Below are 17,477 nucleotides of genomic sequence, written 5' to 3' on the forward strand. Positions count from 1 at the left end.
AATCGCTGGTTGGTTGCAGCTAAAGAAATACCAGACATGAGGAAGCCTCTGGATGCTCAGGCAGAGCCTTACAAGAATTCTGGATCTTAGCTCCTTTGGGTTAAGGGTCTGGGCCTCAAAATTGCAGGCCCAGACATTCTCTTTTTTAAATTCATCTGACACTGATCAGAGACTGATGCTAAGTAGACTCAGGTTAATTGACATTAACTGAGACTCTTTATTTATCAATAGTGGGAAATGTGACTAGTTTGAGCTTCTGAGCTGGTCAGCTACATCAGGTGCTTTATTTTCTACAAACCCTCCACATCCCCCTTCCCTTTATCGTGCACAGCCCTTTCTTAGTATTCTCTTCTGGCTCTGTGTCAGAATTGTGTTGTGGTTATTCCACGCCTATGAAGTTTTGTCTTCAGAACTCTCCTGCCTACTCCTCTTCAGGAGCTCTGCCCGTGAATGATGTGGTGCCTTTCCTGGCTGTTGGTCTCTGGCTTCACCTTCTCCTTTTGTTTTCTTGGGTTGACAGTTTGTTACAGGCACATCCAGTATTCCCTACGAAGGATTTGCTTCTCTCCGAGGGAGTAACGGCCCAAGAAGATTCTGTGTGGAGAAATGGGGGAAAATCACTGCTCTTCCCAGGTAAAATATAAAATAACATTTCTTTACTGTCACAATGTTTGGGGGAAACATTCATTTATGTATATATTGATTAATTAGTGCTTTTATGCTACAAGTTTGGGAGAGTGGAAAAAGTTTTCAGAATGAAATTCTCCCTGATAACCTTTCTAAATGAAAGGGGAAAAAAAGATCTCTCTGGTCACACTTAAAATACATGCATCCATATCTTAAAATACAAAACACAACAGAAGCAAAGCATTTGTTAGCATCAGTAAAGCAACATTGGGTATCATGCTTGTGGCTTATGACTGTGGCTCTACTCTAGGTGTTTCCAGAAGCTTGAGTTTTAACTTTATAACTATTTAGAATCCCTTCATTAAAAATTATCATTGTAGTTTCTAAAGAACATTAAATAACGTGGATGTGCTCTAGATCTCTTTAGCCTGTATCATACATGTCTAAATTCCATGTTCTCTGCATTGCATTCTCATTCATAGTAAGATCACATATTTTCTTAAGGTAGAAAAAAATGCTTTGCTGTTGCTGCTAATAAAAGCAAAAGAACTGATCCTTTTGCAGTTCAGAAGTGTGATAACTGGGTGTTCATGCAAATATGTGAGATGTTGCCACCCTCAAACCTTATTATGACATCTGCACATTACCCATCTGACATGACAAAGAAAAGCAAGGACTAGTAAGGTAGTATTTGTGAAGACAAAAAGTGTTTGAGATTGAGTGGAGAAAACTGGAGCTGGAGCAACAGAAAAAGGAGCAGATGAACAAAAGAGGAATGAAGGAAAATTTGTTTTAGAATTCTTTTATCCAATTAGTAGTAATGCTGTAGCATTTTTAAGGTAAAAAGGACATGAAATTGCCTCTAACTTTACTAATAATACAACTATACTCTAGAGAGATTAAATGATGCTAGGTACCCCAAGATGTTAGCCTAAGTTTAAGTATAGATGACTTTGAGAAACCTGTTTTATTGGTGGTATTAGGTGATATTTGTGATATTATACAAGGTGATATTAGGACGCAAGTGATATTAGGTATCCCAGATGTCATCTGTTTCTTTAAGTACAAGCAACTGAGCCATCTGTTATCAAGGCTTTCTTCGAATTAGCAATTGAAAGATGCCAGTTCTTAAGAACTGTACTGTCAGCATCAACAGATAAGAAAAGTGGGTGCTGAAAATACAAATGGAGAGAACCATAAATAATGACCCCTCACTGGCTTGCCTGAGCTTCCTCACCTATCACAGTCTGTGAATAGGCACTGCATCCAGACACCTAAGGATTACTTGGCACATTTGATTTCCAAATCTGGGAGACTGTGATTTCATTATTTGAAGAACTAGTTCATTTTATTTATGCTTGGATAATGAGTTTTCTCCCCTTCAGCACATAAATTAGCAGATTTAGACTATCTGAATAAGGCTTTTTACTCTTCTGAGAAACTCTTTAAGAATTTGCATTGAAGAAGAAAAGGGCAGATTAATGGTCACCTTTTTGTTGAAATCTATTTCTCTCAAACCATTAAATTATATGGAGTAAAGTGTAACAATAAGCAGGTATGTCAACTATTCATATTTAATCACTGTAATTTTCACCAAACCTGGTGGGCAGAGACAGGTAATTTGATATAGACCTGGAGCATTACCTTCAGAGAGACCTAGGCTCAATGCCACCTATGTTACTTACTTGCAGTGGGGTCTTGGTGAAGTTGCATGATCTTTCTGAGTCTCTGTTTCCTCATCTACCTTGTGATTTTGAAAGTCTGAGGATTAGCTGAAATCATTTATGAAAAACACTTAATACTGTCTCTCACCATGAGTAAGCATTTAGTCAGTGATAGCTGCCATTGTGATTTCTGTCACCTTCATTTGTAATACATATCGGGCAGGAGGTTTGCATATTGGATAGAGGGCAGGGGTAAGAGTTAGAAGACCTAGGTTCTAGTCCCACCTCTGCCACCAGCTAACTTTGGGACCTTGAAGATCAATTCATCTTTGAGCCTTGGTTTTCTCATCCGTAACAGGCCAGGAGGAGGTGGTATATTAGGTTGGGTTGAGTAAGAAGTAACACCAAAGAGTTGCTGAAGAATCTTGAGGGTCAGGCTGGATTTGCATTTTTACTTCCCCCGGAGCTCCAGGAAGTTCATGTGCTAACTCATTGTAAATGGTGGTGTTCTTCATCATTGTTGCATATGCACAGTTGGGTAACAGGCACTGTACTTTCTTCCTCTCTTCACTATGACCTAAGGTTCCTTCTACATTCCTAGTTTTACCCAGGTTATAAAACAGCACAAATAAAGATGGTCTGAGGCCCATTGAGCAAGCAGCCTCTTTTCAGACCCTTTCTGTAACAAGTGCCATCTTTTGGGGTGTGATGAGGAGAAAGAGTTACTTGGCTTTTCTGCTTCAGAGTTGCAGCCACCTTATGTAACCAAGGTAACACACAGGAGCACAGATCTAAGCCCTATGACACAATAGTTACATCATCCTAGGCAAGACCCTAAATCCATCCCTCTAAGGTAGGCGTAACAATGTTCAGAGTATTTTTGACAATTGTAAGATAATGGATATGAAAGTCTTAGGAATACTGTGTTTACTTTGTTCGTTTTTAACTTTTTATCCTGAATCTTTAGTAAGCCACTGTACTAAACTATTAGTTTAATTTAACGATTAACATTGGCTTCATAAAGAAAAAAAGCACATTTGGAGGGAAAAAAATGAAAAGAACTTCATTGCATGAAAGTATAGTTATATGAGAAGCAACTTCTTCACCGACAACATTGTCATCACCTTTAATGAAATGTGGAATATTACTTAGGTTTAAAAAAAAGATCTGTAAAATTGGTTCTGGTCTAAAGAGATTCGTTTATATTATCAAGTCCATTTCTCCTACCATCAGAACAGATACACTGAAGTCATTTTTCTGCTATTTGTTGATAGGTATAAGTTGCACAGCTGAAGAGCTGGTCTGTCTCAGGCTAGTCAGCCCCAGTGTATTTCTTTTTCCTATGGGTGAAATGATATTTAGCCTTTAAAATGTGACATTGCACAAAAAATAACAGATGCTGGTAAGGTTGCAGAGAAAAATGAATGCTTACACACTATTGGTGGCAATGTAAATTATTTCCACCAGTGTGGAAGACAGTGTGGCAATTCCTCAAAGACCTAAAAACAGAAATACCATTTAACCCAGCAATCTAATTACTCGGTATATACCCAAGGGAATAGAAATCATTCTATTATAAGACACACGCACATGCATCTTTATTGCAGCTCTATTCATAATAGGAAAGACACAGAATCAACCTAAATGTCCATTAATGGTAGACTGGATAAAGAAAATACGGTACATAGACACCATGGAATACCATGCAGCCATAAAAAAGAATGAGATCATGTCCTTTGCAGGAATATGGATTAAGCTGGAGGCCATTATCCTTAGCAAACTAACACAGGAACAGAAAACCAAATACTCTATCTTCTCACTTAAAAGTGGTAGCTAAATGATGAGAACACAAGGACACATAGAGGGGAATAACACTCACTGGGGCCTAATGGAGGGTGGAGAGTTGGAGAATGGAGAGGACCAGTAAAAATAACTAATGGGTACTAGGCTTAATACCTGGATGACAAAATAATCTGTAAAACAAACCCCCATCACACAAGTTTACCTGTATAACAAACCTGCACATGTACCCCTGAACTTAAAATAAAAAATGTTACATTGTACACACTGGGAGAAAAATGGATAGATGTCCTTCTTAAAAAATTACGTGGTTCATGCCTGTAATCCCAGAACTTTGGGAGGCCAAGGCAAGCAGATTGCTGAGATCGGGAGTTTGAGACCAGCCTGGCTAACATGGTGAAATCCTGTCTCTACTGAAAATACAAAAATTACACAGGCATGGTGGAACATGCCAGTAGTCCCAGCTACTCAGGAGACAGGAGAATCGCTTGAACCCAGGAGGCAGAGGTTGCAAGAATGAGCCGAGATCATGACACTGCACTCCAGCCTGGGCAACAGAGCAAGACTTCATCTCCAAAAAAAAAAAAAATAAGAAGAATCCTCTAAGAAGTCTGGCATCATCTTGTGTTGGGCATGGTAGTTTCTACCCTGGGAGTCAGAGGGGCTGTAAAGGATGAGGGTGGTCCTGGCAACCAGAGCGATGAGGGAGAAAATCTTAGTCTTTCTAGACAAGGATGATGGAGGGCCTTTCAATTTTCAAGCAGGCAAATGTGAGTTTCCTTCTTTTCTCAGATTTCCTACTCTGCCTTTGCGGTAGCAGTGGATAGTGCTGCTCACAGTGTGAGCCAAGGAGTATGTATATAAAAGTATGTATGATTGTCTCTGAAGCCAGTGCAAGTTGAATCCATGGCTCTTTTTAACCTTGTGGTTATAAAATGACTAGAGACCCAGATGATAAATGATGATGTAGACAGAAGGGTGTCTCCATGGAGACTCGTGAGCACATGACTGCACTTCCTCTGCTTCGCGGTTGGTGGTTAGCTCTGTATTTTGCATTTCTGTTGAAGACTTCATACCCCTGGTGTTCTGATGGACTTTATGAAAAGAGAATAAATTCACTTTATGGCAGTTGCTCTCAAACAGTCCAAAAAATGGACTGCTAAGATGCCAGCCTGGAAACTGCAGAGCAGTCTCTCTCCCGCCATGGTATGAGTTTCTGTGTTCATCCCCAAGGCTCTTGCCAAATTGGGTGATGGGACAGAGGACTTGAGAGCTGCAGTTGCCATGGGGGTGTGTTGGTTTTTGCCAAAGGGAAAAGCATTAATTTTTGAAAATGGCTGTGTCTGGAGATTATTATAAATGAAATACTAACTGAAATTAAGAAATAATATGTAAGAGTCAGTTATGAAATAGATGTTTTATGGAGACAGTTAATCTAATGGAATAGAACTTTAAAAGATAAAATTATTTTTTAAAGACATGACAACTTTTTTTTTTTTCAAATTCTGCTTTTTGGTGGGGCACGGTAGCTCATACCTGTAATCCCAGCACTTTGGGAGACTAAGGCAGGAAGATCACTTAAGGTCAGGAGTTTGAGACTCCCCTAGCCAATATGGTGAAACTCCATCTTTACTAAAAAATACAAAAATTAGCCAGGCATGGTGGTGTGCACCTGTTATCCCAACTGCCTGGGAGGCTGAGGCAGGAGAATTGCTTGAACCCAGGAGGCGGAGGTTGCAGTCAGCTAAGGTCACACCACTGCACTCCAGGCTGGGCAGTGGGGCAAGACTCCATCTCAAAAAAAAAAAAATTATAGAAAGAAAATTTTTCAAAATATTGGTAAGAAATATATGTACATATTACATATTAAACGTATATTAGAATACCTACATATGTATCAATCCAAAGTCCACTACTAGCTGGGCATGGTGGTGCATACTTGTAGTCCCAGGTACAAGGCTGAGATTTGAGCATGGGAATTTGAATCCAACCTGGGCAACATAGAGATCCCATCTCTGAAGAAAAAAGCAGTCAACTACTAAGATAAGTTCTGTTAACATGTTAGAGTATGTGGTTTCACTCGTTTCTTCAGATACATACACACATATACACACACATATTTTAAAATAACATTCTGTTTATCACACAGAACATCTTTCCATGTCATTAAATGTTGCTCTATAATATCATCAATAATTCAGTTTTACCTCCTCTATTATTGAGAGCATGGTCTACTGTCAAAGTGAATTACCAGTCAGTATATAGGAAAATAACCAAGATGTGAAATAGAATGTCACTTTCCTCAATAAAAAGAAAAACCATCAGAATAAGAGATGAGCACTGGAAAGACCCTTTGGGGCTATCTCCTTTCTGTCTTTGCCTTGAGATGTCCCTCTGTGGTCTCTCTAATTCCCTACCGCCTGCTGATCAGCTGAGATGGCTTCTGGTGTGGGAGAGAATTGACAGAAGATTCTCACACAGTGGTCTGTTCTGTAGTTTAACCTCTGATCCAAGATCCTCTTCAACTCCTTTCCCTTCTGCCCTCCCACTCAGTTCTATATAACTATATTTTAAATTTTCACTTTATTCTGCCATTGAACCTGCATGTACTAACAAACACGTGCCAGAGTTAATGCATCATCACATCACCATATTAAAGATCCTTAAATGTTGGCCAGGCACAGTGGTTCATGCCTGTAATCCCAGCACTTTGGGAGGCCAAGGTGGGTGGATTGCCTGAGGTCAGGAGTTCAAGACCAGCCTGACCAACATAGTGAAAACCTGTCTCTACTAAAAAATCCAAAAAAAAAGAAAATGTGATATTCCTTTTGGATTGGTCTTTACTTTGAGAAGTGGGTAAATTTATCATGAAAACAGATTGTACTTTAAAAGGGACTCTTCTGTAATTAATGTAAAAAGTCAAGCTATTGAAAGAATCGATGACTTTAATGGAATGAGATAATCATTCCACTTGCATTCCATCAGCATTGTTGCTGCTGACAACAGAGAACAGGATAGTCCAAGTCAAACCTACTAAAGGTCCTTGAAAGCTGTTTCACAAGTCAGATTTTAAAGTCTGTTTGTGAGTGACAGCCATTGCAACGGTTAAAGAATACTTACCTGCTTTTCCTTCGCCTCAAGAGCAAAAACCAGTTTGGGCTCATTTCTTTCCACCAGCCTAGTCCATGACACCATCCTCCCAACCTGGACTACTGCAGCAGACTGCTGGCTAAATGCCCTCCTTCTCCTACACGCTGCTATTCATTCATTCTGCACTCAACAACCACTGGGATCTGCAAACATCTCAAGGTCACCTCCTTCCCTTGCCTACACCCTCCAGTGGCTTAGAATAAAATCCAGACTCCTTCCCAAGGACTTCCTGAGGAGCCCTCGTCTGCTTCCCCCTGCAACCTCGATACGTACCCTCTCCCCCTACCCATGACAGCCACCAGCATCCTTCTGGCTATTCCTTAAACATGCCAAACTCAATTATGTTTCGAGGCTCAGGGACTTGTTGCCTAGAACACTTTTCTGCTGGTCCTTCATGTGGCTGGCTCTTTCTTGTCCCCAGGACTCAGGTTAGAGGCAATCTCCTGAGAAAGGCCCACCAGGCTTCTGTCCCTAGTGTACCTGTCACTCTGTCACCCCTTACCTCCTTCTCCAGACTTAACCCAATTCAGTCATCACGTTCGGTTATTGATTATCTGTTCTCATCTGGAATATAACCCTGTGAAAACAAGGACCTTATCTGAATTAAACATGGCTTTGCTTCTGGCACTGAGCCCAGTGCTTAGCACATGTACTCCGTAAATATTATTTTTAGTGAATTTGTAAACTTGAGGGATAACTTTGGACCACTCCAGACAAGAAATTCCAAAATCATAATCCAAACTTTAATATCTCTGTATCCATATCTGAAAAGTTCAGATAGAAATTAGCATTTACATTAAAAAATTGTTTTGAAGAATAGATAACACATGCAAAGTGCTTAGAATAAGGCCCAACACATCATTCAATAAATTTAGCCATTATTACTATTCTTCCTAATATCTAGCCTTCAGGGCTGGCTGGATACTTTATAATCTTTAGGTGTGTGAGAAATGTGCCACATTCACCCAGTGTATTTATATTTTGTTTGGACTTACAAGAGTTTCCATTCCTGGAACTGCCCTTACTGAACTTTGTTCTATTGAGCTTAAATTCTTACATTTGAAAAGTATGTACTCTTCGTCTTTCCCCAGAGGCATTCACAGGTAAAGAAGGTACCTGCCCAGGATGCATAATTTGAAGAGTTTCTTCTGCTAGTTACCCCAGATACAGGAATTCTCACTCTAGGAACATTTCACTTTGTGGAATTTACGGATCCAACTGCACTTTAACCAAAGTGACCTAATGAGACTTTGGAATAAGTCTCATTTAATTAGAGAATAATTCCCCTTGCCAAGCTGTAAACACTCATCATGCCTTTACTAAATGCTGAACCTTGTGGGATATATACATTGACCTTAAAACACAGGGAGAGAAGCAGTGGATACTTACATGAACAGATAACCAACATCATTGGTCCTCAGATGGCATTCGACAAATGAGTAGTTGGGGTAGCAAGTACCATAGAATTTCTTCCGTGAATTCACCTTTACCGAACACCTGGTGAAGGTCAGGGTATTGTGCTGTCCTGCCATAAGTTACACAGATATTTGTGTCCTAGTCTTAACAGGAATTCCTGCTCTAAACCTTATGGCCTAAGAAGGTGTTCATGAGGATATTAGATAAATTATGAATATTTTAAAAATCCTAACAAGTTATACCAACCTAACCAATTATACCAACCTAACCAATTATACCAACCTAACCAATCATAACAAGTTATAACACAACCATTAGTTGTGTTAATAAAGCTATCCAGGCTAACAAAACTATTACAACTGGATTCCTTTCACGGAATTCTGTCACTCTGTTTGATTGGTAACTTTGGATTTCTCATGCTGATTTCAAGCCCTTGAATTCACCCTCTGTCCCCCTACTCATTTTCTATATTCCCTGCCTTATTTAAAGATACCTCTGCCAACCTACTCTTCTCCCTTTCATCAATGAAATAGCTAGAAGTCTTTGCATGAAGACACATGGCTTCCCGATGTGACCCTGCCTCCCCATCTGGCCTCAGGTCCAGCCTTGGCTCCTGTCCCTGAGGCCCTTGCGCCTCTCAGGTTTCCTGATGATGCAATGCTTTCTCATGCTTCCGGGCCATCTGCTGGGAACATCCTTCTCCTTGTTGTTGATTCAGAAAAACCCTGCACATCTACACATCTTTCAAGCCTTAACACAAGTAGTGTCCTCTATGAACCTTCCTTGGTTCTGCTGAGCAGACTTGTAACTCATTGTATTATTAATTGTTTGTATACAGGGCCATTAATAGCCCATCTTTGGGACTTAGGAAACAAAGGTGTCTCCTAGGCTTCTGGAGAAATGCAGCCCTCAGCTAGGGCTCACGGTTTGGCAAGCAGAGCCAAACAAAGGCTGGATTTCAGTTCCTGCTTGCCCCAGAGCACAGGCACAGGCTTCGCAAATTTTAGAGGGTCTGTTTGCCTATATATTTTGCTGCCACAGTGCAAACTTCTTGAGGACAGAAACCAGACTTTTCATCCTCATCTCTCAGGGGACAGCTGAATGCCTGGCATGGAGTATGTGCTTAGTAAGTATTCATTCAGTGGGAGTGAAGGAATAAATGAAATATGATGCAAATTGGAAAATTAAGTACATTCACACACAGAGAGAGAAATACATTAATCAAAGAACCAATCCATGGAAATGAAATTGATACTTTTGGCTCACTGGATTTGTCTAATTGACTTGTCTATCTGTAGGCAAAAAGAGAGGGTAAGCATGTGACCTCCTGATTAGCATTTTTGAAGAATCCAGAAAGCACGAAGAGATCTATTAAGTCAGACCAGATGTCTGGAGAATTTTAAAATCTTCTTAATATATTGATGCCAGCATGATTTCCCAAAGATGGGTTCAGACCTGCTCTCCTTGAGTGGTTCTGGCTGCACAGATTAAAAGGAGGTAAACTCATTATAGCTTTAGTGTGGCTGGCTTTGAAAGATTTGAAAAATGTTCTTTTATTGAGACTGGATAGCTGGATGCACTTTTGCTGCCAATATTAACACAGTCCACGGGCTCTCCTGTTATTTTCTGCTAGAGTTTTCTTAGGACATGGAATGGGGTGGGGGTGGGGGTGTGAAAAGCCTTAGAGGATTATGTGTTGCTGGCCTTTTTTTGTTTTTGTTTTTTTTTTTTTTTTCCTGGTCTTGACTCATACAGTAAGTTGAAGGTAAATATTGGGCAATTTATTTAACCACACTATTCCTCAATTTCCTTATTAGCAATGCTGTCTTGTTTATAAGGAGTTTTGAAATTTTTGCAAGCACATAAAACACTGGTGCAAAAATCCAATGTAGCTATCATATTGCTAATCCACTTGATGTCTGTCCAGCAGTGGAGACCACCTGCATCAAACTCACTTGGCATGTTTATTAAAATGCACATTCCCCCAGGCCCACCCCAGACCTTCTGAATTAAAAGCACAAGGAGTGCCACCAAAATTTTCCATTGTAAAACAAGCTCCTGGATTGATTTTGATACATTCTAAAGTATCCTTTTGAGTATTTGCTTTCTGTTATGCCTGAGATTGAACAAGATAGTATGATCACCTAAAAATCCCCTGGTATTTTTCAGGGCTTTCTGGATTGACCCAATCTCAGCCACTTTTCCCAGAGCTACTGCATATTGTTATTGAATTATTCATTTAAAAAATATCTGAAGCTTTATTTTGCCAGTCCTTTTGCTCAAAATGTAGATAATCTGGTAGGATGTTGAGGACTAGTAGTTCATAGTCAGAGGTAGGATAAAATTAATACTCAGGCTTCCAAAAGTAAAAGAATAAAGCCAGTGAGCATAATCTCTCTGCTTTCAGTTTAATGTTGGACTTCCCCTAGGAGACCCAGGATTGATGTCCTGTTCTTGATCTGGTCACTGACTCAGCTTTGACCTTGGAAAAACCATTGATCTTTCCACACAGTTTCCCCCTCGACAATATATGCTTTCTCCATCATCACGAAATATTTTTCAGAGGAGCTTTTAGTTTATTAGGAGGAAAGTTGTGTTATGGTAACCATATATTATGCAACCAGATGTAATTTATGAAGCAGCAATAGCCTTAGATTATGGATTGGTAATGGTGAGGATGTCTTATGACTGAAGAGGAACAAAAAAAGCTTACCTAGTCCTTCCCTTTGTGTTGAGAACTGAAAGGCTTATGGATTTATGGAATAAGCTACTACAGTACCTGCAAAAATACTACAGAAATGGCAAAGAGACATTCAGAGTTCCTGTTTCTCTACTCAGAAACCTGGGAGAATGGAAGAACTGCTGCCTACCTCTAGCTTTGCTTCACTACCTGCTCTTGATAGATGATTCTACTGTATCACACTTAACATCCTTTTTGCCACCTTTTCTTAAACTGTTTCACTATCTCAAGATCTGTTACTAGTTCTACTGATGCAAAACCAATCACCACAAATTTAACAGTGTATGTAAAACACACATTTATTATCTCACTGTTTCCATGGGGCAGGAGTCCAGGCACAGCTTATCTGGGGCTTCTGCTAATGGTCTCACAAGGCCGAAATCAAGGTGTCAGTGGGGCTGCATTCTCACATGGAGGACCAACTAGGGAAGAATCTGCTTCCAAGCTCCCTTGGGTTGTTGGCAGCATTCATTTCTTGCAGTGGTAGAATTCGTGGTAGCTTGCTTCTTCAAATCCAACAACGGTGGGAATCTCTCTTGATTTCAATAAGAAATCTTAAGGCTGTAAAAGATAAATGGACTTCATACCCATTAGGATAGTTATTATGAAAATAAAATAAAATAAAATAAAAACAAGAAATAAGTGTTGGTGAGCATGTAGAGAAATTGGAACTCTTGTGCACTGTTGATGAAAGTATAAAATGTTGCAGCCACTATGAAAAACAATATGATGTTGCACTTCTGTGTGTATCCCTCAAAAAAATTGAAAAGAGAGACTTAAACAGATAATTGTACACTCATGTTCATAGGAGCATTATTTATAATAGCCAGATGGTAGGAAAAAAACTACTGTTCATCAATGGATGAATGGATAAAGAAAATGTGGTACATACATACAATAGAACATGATTCGGCCTTAAAAAGGAAGGAAATTCTAACTCATGCTACAACATGAACCTTAAAAACATTATGCTAAGTGAAATAAGCCAGTCACAAAGGACAAATATTTGAAGATTCTACATATATGAGGTATGTAGTGTAGTGACATTCATAGAGACACAAAGTCAAATGGTGGTTTCCAGGGATAGGGGGAGAGGAAATGGGAATTAGATCATTAGATGATTTCCACCAATATATCCCAGAGTTTATAGTATTAGGAGTAGATGAGTTGGTACTCTCTCTATACCCTAAAACTGATATAGTTTGAGTATCCCTAGTCCAAAAATTTTAAATCAAAAATGCTCCAAAATCCAAAACTTTTGAGTGCCGACATGATGCTACAAGTAGAAAATTTCACACCTGACCTCATGTGACAGGGTGCAGTCAAAAACACAGTCAAAACTTTGTTTCGTGAACCAAATTATGTAAATATTGTATAAAATTACCTTTAGTCTGTGTATACAAGGTGTATATGAAACACAAATGAATTTCATGTTTGTACTTGGGTCCTATTCCCCAAGATGACCTCATTTTACATATGCAAATATTCCAAATTCCAAAGAAATCTGAAATCCAAAGCACTTCTGGTGCCAAGCATTTGGGATGAGGAATACTCAACCTGTATTCTTACAGTATAGCAGATCCCTGTCACATTCCTGTTTCTAAAAAGCCACGTGGCCACACACCTGCTTTATTATCCCTTTATTATCTCATCATTGTCATGGGTCATTACTATTTGTGGCAATTTACTGAAGGCAATTAGAGTCAATCTTGTTGATAGTAATGAAATGTAGCTAACAATACATCTATTATTAATTGGTCAAATACTATGAGCCAGTCATTCTATTAAGCATGTTTCTGTTATTTCACTTAATCCTCACATCCTTCTGAGACAAGTTACGTAACCATCCTTTCAAAGGTGAGAAACAGAGGCTCAGAGTTTTGATAACTCACTTTGAATCACAAACTTGTTGGTAGAGTTAGAATTCAAATCCAAGTCTGTCTAACTGCAAATCTCTGGTCTTCCATTACACTGAATCCAGGAATATTAATTATGTTTATTTCATAAGGAAAAAGGATTTATCAGAATTAAAATGTAAATGTGACTTTGTAGAAACAGCTTGTTAATAATCATAGTTCCTAAAATTTCATTTTAACTCAGGAGCATTTTTTAAAGTCAAAGTTATGTAGGTCCTACAAACAAGCTGTTGTACATTCAAAATAGAATGCTTCCTATTTCATGTCAAAAGTGCAGATTTGCTTCCTGATAAGATGTACTATTTGGAGACTGCCTATTTTTTATTGTGATTCAGGTGCAAATAACAGGAAAACATTTTTTTCCTATCTTGGCAAAAGAGGTATTCCTAAAAAAGAATACTTAATGTAATGATTTAAATTGCTTTTTTTTGTTGTTATTGTGAATTGGCAGAAAGCAAATTTTAGCACAAGATTCAAAGAAGTAACAATGGTTTACTGACTTAGACAAGTCCAGCCAGGGAATTTCCCAAGACTCCAAGCCATGAGGCGGGCCCTCAGAGACACTGGCTGCTCTTCCCTGTCCAAGAAAATGAAAAAATGCAGAACTGCAGCGTATTGAAGAGACAGCCAGGCATATTTCCTTTATTTATTTATTTATTTATTTATTTTTTGAGATGGAATCTCGCACTGTCACCCAGGCTGTAGTGCAGTGGTGGGATCTCGGCTCACTGCAATCTCCGCCTCCTGGGGTCCAGCCGTTCTCCTGCCTCTGCCTCTTGAGTAGCTGGAGTCCCACTACAGGCATGCACCACCATGCCCAGCTAATTGTTTTTTGTATCTTTAGTAGAGATGGGGTTTCACCATGTTGGCCAGGATGCTCTTGATCTCCTCACCTCATGATCCACCTGCCTCAGCCTCCCAAAGTGCTGGGATTATAGATGTGAGCCACCACGCCCAACCGAGTCAGGCATATTTCAACTCAAAATGAACTACTTTGCAAGGCCTTATATCCATGTATTTAAATTAAAAAAAAAAAAAGTCTAGCATCAAAAGAGAAACAAAAAAACCAAACTTGTTTTTGTAACCCTTAGACCACTCAATAAATGGTCATTTTTATGTAATATAGCTTTTAAATGGTGCTGAAATGTAAAGAAAATATTTTTTTAAATATTCTTTTTTTTAAGAGAAATTCAGTTCTTAATTCTTAAGGTAAAAATGTTTTCAAAGATTTTTCAAAAGGAGTGTAAAAATTGGCAACAAATAAATTTGAATGTGAAAGACAATCATTCTCTCTCTCTCATTTCACTCGATCTGTTCTAAACTACATGCTGTTTCTTGTGTTTTCAGAGCACACACATGTTTTAACCGTCTGGATCTGCCCCCCTACCCATCCTTTTCCATGCTTTATGAAAAACTGTTGACAGCAGTTGAAGAGACCAGTACTTTTGGACTTGAGTGACCTGGAAGCAGAATTCCCATCTTTGTGGATAGGCAGTTTCAGAAGCTGCCTTCTGGAAGAATGACTGAACATTGGAAGTTTCAAGAGGATGCTTTCTTTAGGATAAAGCTGCGTGCTGTTATTTTCCAGGAACAAGTGCTCTGTTACATTTGGGGACTGGAGATGAGTCCTCTTGGAAGGATTTGGGTGAGCTTGATGCCCAGGGAACAACCCAACCGTCTTTCAATCAACAGTTCTTGACTGCCAAACTTTTTCCATTTGTTACGTTCCAAGACAAAGGTGAACCCGTACATGATCAGCTCCACGGTAATTTTTAGGGACTCAGGAGAATCTAGAAACTTTCGAACGTGGTTCAAGCCAAACTGGCAGCACTTGGCCCAATCTCCAAATTAGTGCAAGTTAAATAATATAATAAAAGTAAATATATTTCCTGAAAGTACATTCATTTAAGCCCTAAGTTATAACAGAATATTCATTTCTTGCTTATGAGTGCCTGCATGGTGTGCACCATAGGTTTCTGCGTTCATGGGACATGAGTGAAAACGAAACCAAGTCAATATGAGGTAACTTTACAGATTTGCAATAAGGTGGTCTCTGACAATGTATATGCAAGTGGTATGTGTGTAATTATGGCTAAAGACAAACCATTATTCAATGAATTACTAATGACAGATTTTATGCTTTATAATGCATGAAAACAATTTTAAAATAACTAGCAGTTAATCACAGCATATCAGGAAAAAGTACACAGTGAGTTCTGTTTATTTTTTTGTAGGTTCATTCTGTTTATGTTCTTTAGGATGTATATAAGAACCTACCTATCATACTGTATGCATCACTCGTTCCATTTTCATGTTCCATGCATACTCGGGCATCATGCTAATATGTATCCTTTTAAGCACTCTCAAGGAAACAAAAGGGCCTTTTATTTTTATAAGGGTAAAAAAAATTCCCCCAAATATTTTGCACTGAATGTACCAAAGTTGAAGGGACATTACAATATGACTAACAGCAACTCCATCACTTGAGAAGTGTAATAGAAAATAGCTTCTAAATCAAACTTCCTTCACAGTGCCGTGTCTACCACTACAAGGACTGTGCATCTAAGTAATAATTTTTTAAGATTCACTTTATGTGATAGTATGATATGCATTTATTTAAAATGCATTAGACTCTCTTCCATCCATCGAATACTTTACAGGATGGCATTTAATACAGATATTTCGTATTTCCCCCACTGCTTTTTATTTGTACAGCATCATTAAACACTAAGCTCAGTTAAGGAGCCATCAGCAACACTGAAGAGATCAGTAATAAGAATTCCATTCTCCCTCATCAGTGAAGACATCACAAATTGAAACTCAGAACTATATTTCTAAGCCTGCATTTTCACTGATGTATAATTTTCTTATTAATACTAAGAAACAATTTTTCTATGGTATCTCCAAAACTGCATGACATCACTAGTCTTACTTCTGCTAATTTTATGAGAAGGTGTCCTTCATTTTAATTGCTTTTGGGGTTACACCACATCTGTTTATTTCTTGACTAATCAGATTTTCAATACAGTAAAGTAAAATTGGGGGTAAGAAAAGCATTGGATTAACATATGGTTTGCCAGCCTATGGGTTTACAGACATTGCCCAAACATTTCTTTGAGATCTATATTTATAAGCAGCCATGGAATTCCTATTTATGGGATGTTGGCAATCTTACATTTTATAGAGGTCATATGCATAGTTTTCATAGGTGTTTTGTAAGAACTGATTGCTCTCCTGTGAGTTAAGCTATGTTTATTATTGGGACCCTCAAGAGGAATACCACTTATGTTACACTCCTGCACTAAAGGCTTGTACTGCAGTGTGGGGAAATGTTCTGAAAAAGGGTTATAGAAATCTGGAAATAAGAAAGGAAGAGCTATCTGTATACTATAACTGAAAGAGAAAAAAAGAAAAAATTTTGACTGGAAATGTTAGTTTGTACTTATTGATCATGAATACAAGTATATATTTAATTTTGCAAACTGTTTTTACTTGTTTGTATTCTTTTCATTATAAGGAAAAGCAGTATAACACATTTTTTTTAAGTTACAAATTTGATGGTATACAAGATGTTTCAGGGCTGGCATTCTCTAAGCAGCAGATAAAGGTTGCATCTTTTCAACCTTCAATACACTCAGAGATCATGTTAGCATTCGTTTGTGTTTGAGACATTTAGTTATGCTATTTCATATTATTAGGTAAAAGAGATTTGAAATAAACTGTATCTCCTTAATTATTTCTAACAAATACATTTCTTTAAGGCATCCAACTTTTTCCCAAATAACAGTTCACTTTAATGTGTGAAGACATTCTTAATTAGTATAATCACCTAGTTGATACTGTTCTCAGATTGGGAATGATCGAAGATGTACTTAGCATATCAGAACACCATGCTAACTTACCTATTATTCTTTCTTAGTAAAACAAAACAGCCAATAATAACTAAATAAAATATTAAATAACATTTCCACAGAATAAATTAGACTTTCATATACTCTACAATTAGAAATATCCATAAATATTTTCTTCTGGACTGTGAACCCAGATAACTAGGCTTTCTGGTCTTGTTTTAAGTGATGCCTTCTGTACCATAGAAGACACTCTTAATACATCCTATATGTATGCAGAGCATCTCTTAGATGAGAGAAGAAGCACACCATTGGC

The 17,477-nt window shown here is 38.4% G+C and overlaps 1 protein-coding gene and 1 non-coding gene across 5 annotated transcripts in view; both read left to right on the forward strand.

Moving 5' to 3' along the window:
• The window catches only part of HECW2 (HECT, C2 and WW domain containing E3 ubiquitin protein ligase 2), a 398,266-nt gene extending 381,471 nt beyond the window's left edge, over positions 1-16,795 (forward strand). For all 4 annotated transcript variants that reach the window (XM_074399331.1, XM_074399332.1, XM_010336479.2 and 1 more), the window contains 2 exons: positions 521-633; positions 14,661-16,795. In XM_074399331.1, coding sequence (XP_074255432.1) covers positions 521-633; positions 14,661-14,772 — 225 coding nt within the window. In that variant the 3' untranslated portion in view covers positions 14,773-16,795. The remainder of the gene's footprint in view (positions 1-520; positions 634-14,660) is intronic.
• LOC120364486 (small nucleolar RNA U13) lies at positions 1,180-1,284 on the forward strand. The gene has a single exon (XR_005579737.1). It is a non-coding gene; the product is annotated as a small nucleolar RNA U13 (small nucleolar RNA).
• Positions 16,796-17,477: the final 682 nt, after the last annotated feature.

This window comes from Saimiri boliviensis, chromosome 5 (assembly GCF_048565385.1).
Source record: "Saimiri boliviensis isolate mSaiBol1 chromosome 5, mSaiBol1.pri, whole genome shotgun sequence".
Taxonomy (NCBI): Eukaryota; Metazoa; Chordata; class Mammalia; order Primates; family Cebidae; genus Saimiri; species Saimiri boliviensis.